Source organism: Nicotiana sylvestris, chromosome 3 (genome assembly GCF_000393655.2).
Source record: "Nicotiana sylvestris chromosome 3, ASM39365v2, whole genome shotgun sequence".
NCBI classification, from domain to species: Eukaryota; Viridiplantae; Streptophyta; class Magnoliopsida; order Solanales; family Solanaceae; genus Nicotiana; species Nicotiana sylvestris.
This window is the reverse complement of record NC_091059.1, coordinates 77,872,939-77,876,441: the sequence shown is the minus strand read 5'-3', so window position 1 is coordinate 77,876,441 and position 3,503 is coordinate 77,872,939. Positions and strand designations below refer to the sequence as shown.

Sequence of the window (3,503 nt, the reverse complement as noted above, 5' to 3'; positions counted from 1 at the left end):
ATCTCTAGCCTCTCATTGACGTCGCCTCGTGTCTCGTCAATTAGAATAATGTCATCAGCAAATAGCATGCACCATGGCACCTCCCCTTGAAAAATACAAAAAAAACTCATTTTGCATTTTTTAATTTTTGAGTTTCGAATTTTGGTAGTTTTTTCCTTTAATTTAGTTTTTAATTAATTGTGGTAATCATTATTTAGAGTTAATTAACTTAATTTTGTAGGATAAATTGATTTAGGGATTAACGCAGGTTTTATTTTTTTGAAAAGAAAAAGAATTTTTTGAAATAAAAGAAAAGGGAAAAGAAATGAAAAGACACGGATTTTTATGCCAAATCCTTTAAATCCCCAAGCCCAATTGAATTCCCCCATTTTTCCTTCAATTACCCGACCAAACCAGCCCAGATCCGCATCCCAACCCGGTCCAAACCCCACTCAAAACTAAACGATGCTGTTTCATCTGCTTTAGATCAAGACCGTCGATCTCAATTGATCGAACGGTCAGGAATTGGGTCACATTTTATATAAAACTGTCCTAAATGCCTACCCCACATACCCTTCTCTCTCATTTTCCCTTCTCTTCAGAGACCAAACAAGAACCCAAAGCGCCACCCCAATTTTCCACCGTCTCTAGCCGGCGCCGGCGCCTCCAATCTGCCCTAAATCCACACCACATAACCCATTTGACTCCCTCATACCAAATCCATCACTCTTTTCCCTCGAATCTATCCCAAACTCGTCGAATCTTAAATCGAGTTCGAACCCTAAAACCCTAAAAACCTCAAATTTGAGATTTCAGTAAAGATTGGGGTCTAGTTGGATATTACTCGTGTGTTCTTGATAAAAACACACGATTAATGTTAAACTCGGCCTAATATTGAAGATTCGAAGGCTCGTTCCAATTCTTTACTGTCCGAGATATTTTTAGGTATTTTTCCTTTTCTTTTGTTATCTTTTCCTCATTTTTCTTTCATTTTTTTTCTATATTTTGCTTCTTTCTCTTCTTCTTGATTCCTCTTTGTTTTTCCAGTTTCTCCTGAGTCATTTTTTATGCATGTTAGTTTTAAATTTTTTTCTTTAATTAGTGCGTTTAGTCTGTTAATTAGTTTAGTTTTGATTTGTTAATTTAGTTAATTCTAGTTCATTAGTTAATCAGTCATCCAGTTTAGATTTTTAATTGTTGAAACCATTTCAGTATTTGTGTTATTCTGTGCTTACAAATTTTAGTTGGATAATTTTGTCATTTGGGCTTTGGGTTGTCTCTGACCCATTTGCAAAGAGCAGCCCGTTCAATTGGGTTTAAGTTATTGGGTCAACTTGACCCATGAGATTTCTGAAGTAATTAGCAGGGGTTAAAGGGGGAGTCTAGGAATTTAGGCTAGGGAATATCTTTATAACTAATTTAGAAAGCTGCTAGGAAGGTGCCTTTAGGACTAGACTGACAATGCTGATTTTCAATTAAGGGTACTTGAGCAAAAATGAGAATTTGAAAAGGATAGAAGTGCAAATTTGAATCCCTTTTATGCTACTCTAAGACTTGCCTATAAAGGCACTCTTTCTTCATTCACAAGTTAGAGATTGGAGAGATTAAAAATTCTGGAAAAAAAACTGAAACGGCTGACTCTAAAATAACACTGAATTCCCTGCATTTCTTGGTTAAAACAATACTGCTCAAAATTTGGCTTGGTTTCTGGTTTTATGATCTTCCTTGTTAGCTATAATTTCTGAAAGTTTCAAAGACCTTGCACTTGGTTAAAATGGTTTGAGTTTTGGGTTTTAAAGCCTGGTTTTGAGTTGCTGTTAAAATACTATTTCATTGCTGGTTTCCAAGCTGATTTCTGCTGTTGTTGTCCGCTGATTCTTCATTTCTTTTTGTTTCCTTTTATTGCCAGGTATTACTCTGAACCATGAGTTGGAAATGAAGTTCTGAATGTTGCTTGTTACTTGAAAGATATGTTTTCTTAGCTGAAATCAATCAGAAGTTGTTCTTTTGTTTATGATTTTATTTTCTTTGCACATTTTCTTTAGGCTATTTATGTTCACTTCCTTCTCTAGCTTCAAGACAAGGGACCGACGGGTCCCGATAAATTGATTGCTCATCTTCCCCGTGAACTACAATATTTTGATCTTCACGTTTGAATTTCACCATCTGGTGGAGAGTAGAAGGCACATCCCCTGATGTGTGAATCCACGGCCTTCCCAAGAGGAAATTATAGGAAGTATCCATGTCCAAGACCTGAAAGGTCACCTCGAAGTCCACCGGGCAGATAGTCAGAACCAGATAAATCTCGCCTATTGTATCTCTCTTTATGTTGTCAAAGGCATGCACACAGGCGTTGTTGGGTCTGATTCTCTCAGTACCAATTTCCATCCGCTGCAGAGTTAAGTGAGGGAAGATATCTACCCCAGAACCACCATCTAGCATGACCCTTTTCACATAATACCCCTCGCATTTAACTGTCAGGTGAAGGGCTTCGTTGTGTGCGGCCCCTTCCGGGGGCAAATCATTCTTATTGAAAGAGATTTGATTGACTGCAAAATACCTCTCCGCCATCCTCTCCAACTATTCTATAGTGGTTTTAATGGTTAAATATGCTTCATTAAGAGTTTTGATCAACACTTTTTGATGATCAGTTAAATTCATTAGCAAAGACAACAAGGAGACTTGGGAAGGAGACTTTTGGAGCTGGTTGATTATCTCGTAGTCTGCCATTTTCATTTTCTGAAAGAATGCTTCTGCTTCTTCATCTCTCACTGGCTTCTTAGGTGGCAAATGCTTCTTTGTGGCACTATTCACTTCCTCCAGATTGAGGTACTTCTCATCCGGGTTATTTTCCTTAACTTCTCCCGAGATCTCTTTGCCTTTGTAAGTTACTACCGCTTTGTTATAGTTCCATGGAACAGCAGTGGGATCTGTCATGGGCCTTTGTAGCGCGCGACTAATAACTACGGGCTCATTCAGCCTTGGTGGAACTATTGGCCCCCGCACCACATAGGTCTCCTTAGGCACATACACTTTAGCTCCCTTGTTTAGCTCAAATCTTCTAGGAGGACTCAATGATATCTGTTATTTCTTGTGGCCTCGAGGAACATAGAGAACGACACCTTTGGAGGGCGCTGCCCTAGTTTCAACTTCCACTTTCTTTTCTGTATTCTGGGGGGTTGGTTTGCTCTTTTTCTCCCCCTTGTCTTGTTTCGCGATAGCTTTTGGCTTCTTTTCCTCATAGGCTATGGCAATGATGGATTTTAGAGCTGGGTAAAACTCTCTTTCTTCACAGATCATTCCAATAACCGGCCCGTTGTTGTGGGCCGATAATGGATTGTTAGTTACATTAGGAACATTTTCGTCCTTTAGCACTATTCTCTTTTGTTCTATCAGATTTTCCACAGCCCTCTTCAGGGTCCAACAGTTATCTGTATCATGCCCTTCTGCCCCTGAATGATAGGCACATCGAGTACCAGCTCTGTAAGTGGGCGATTCTAGGTTCTGCCTGGTTTGGGGTACAG

General features: G+C 39.1%; 1 protein-coding gene across 1 annotated transcript; it reads right to left on the bottom strand.

The window, feature by feature from the left end:
• Positions 1–2,025: 2,025 nt before the first annotated feature.
• Positions 2,026–2,550, bottom strand: LOC138887557 (uncharacterized). Its single transcript, XM_070169318.1, has one exon. The coding sequence runs from the start codon at positions 2,548–2,550 to the stop codon at positions 2,026–2,028; it is 525 nt and encodes a 174-aa protein (XP_070025419.1).
• Between the last annotated feature and the right edge of the window lie 953 nt (positions 2,551–3,503).

Excerpts from the sequence above, each read along its gene's own strand:
- LOC138887557 (XM_070169318.1), bottom strand. The coding sequence starts at position 2,550 with ATGGCGGAGAGGTATTTTGCAGTCAATCAAATCTCTTTCAATAAGAAT.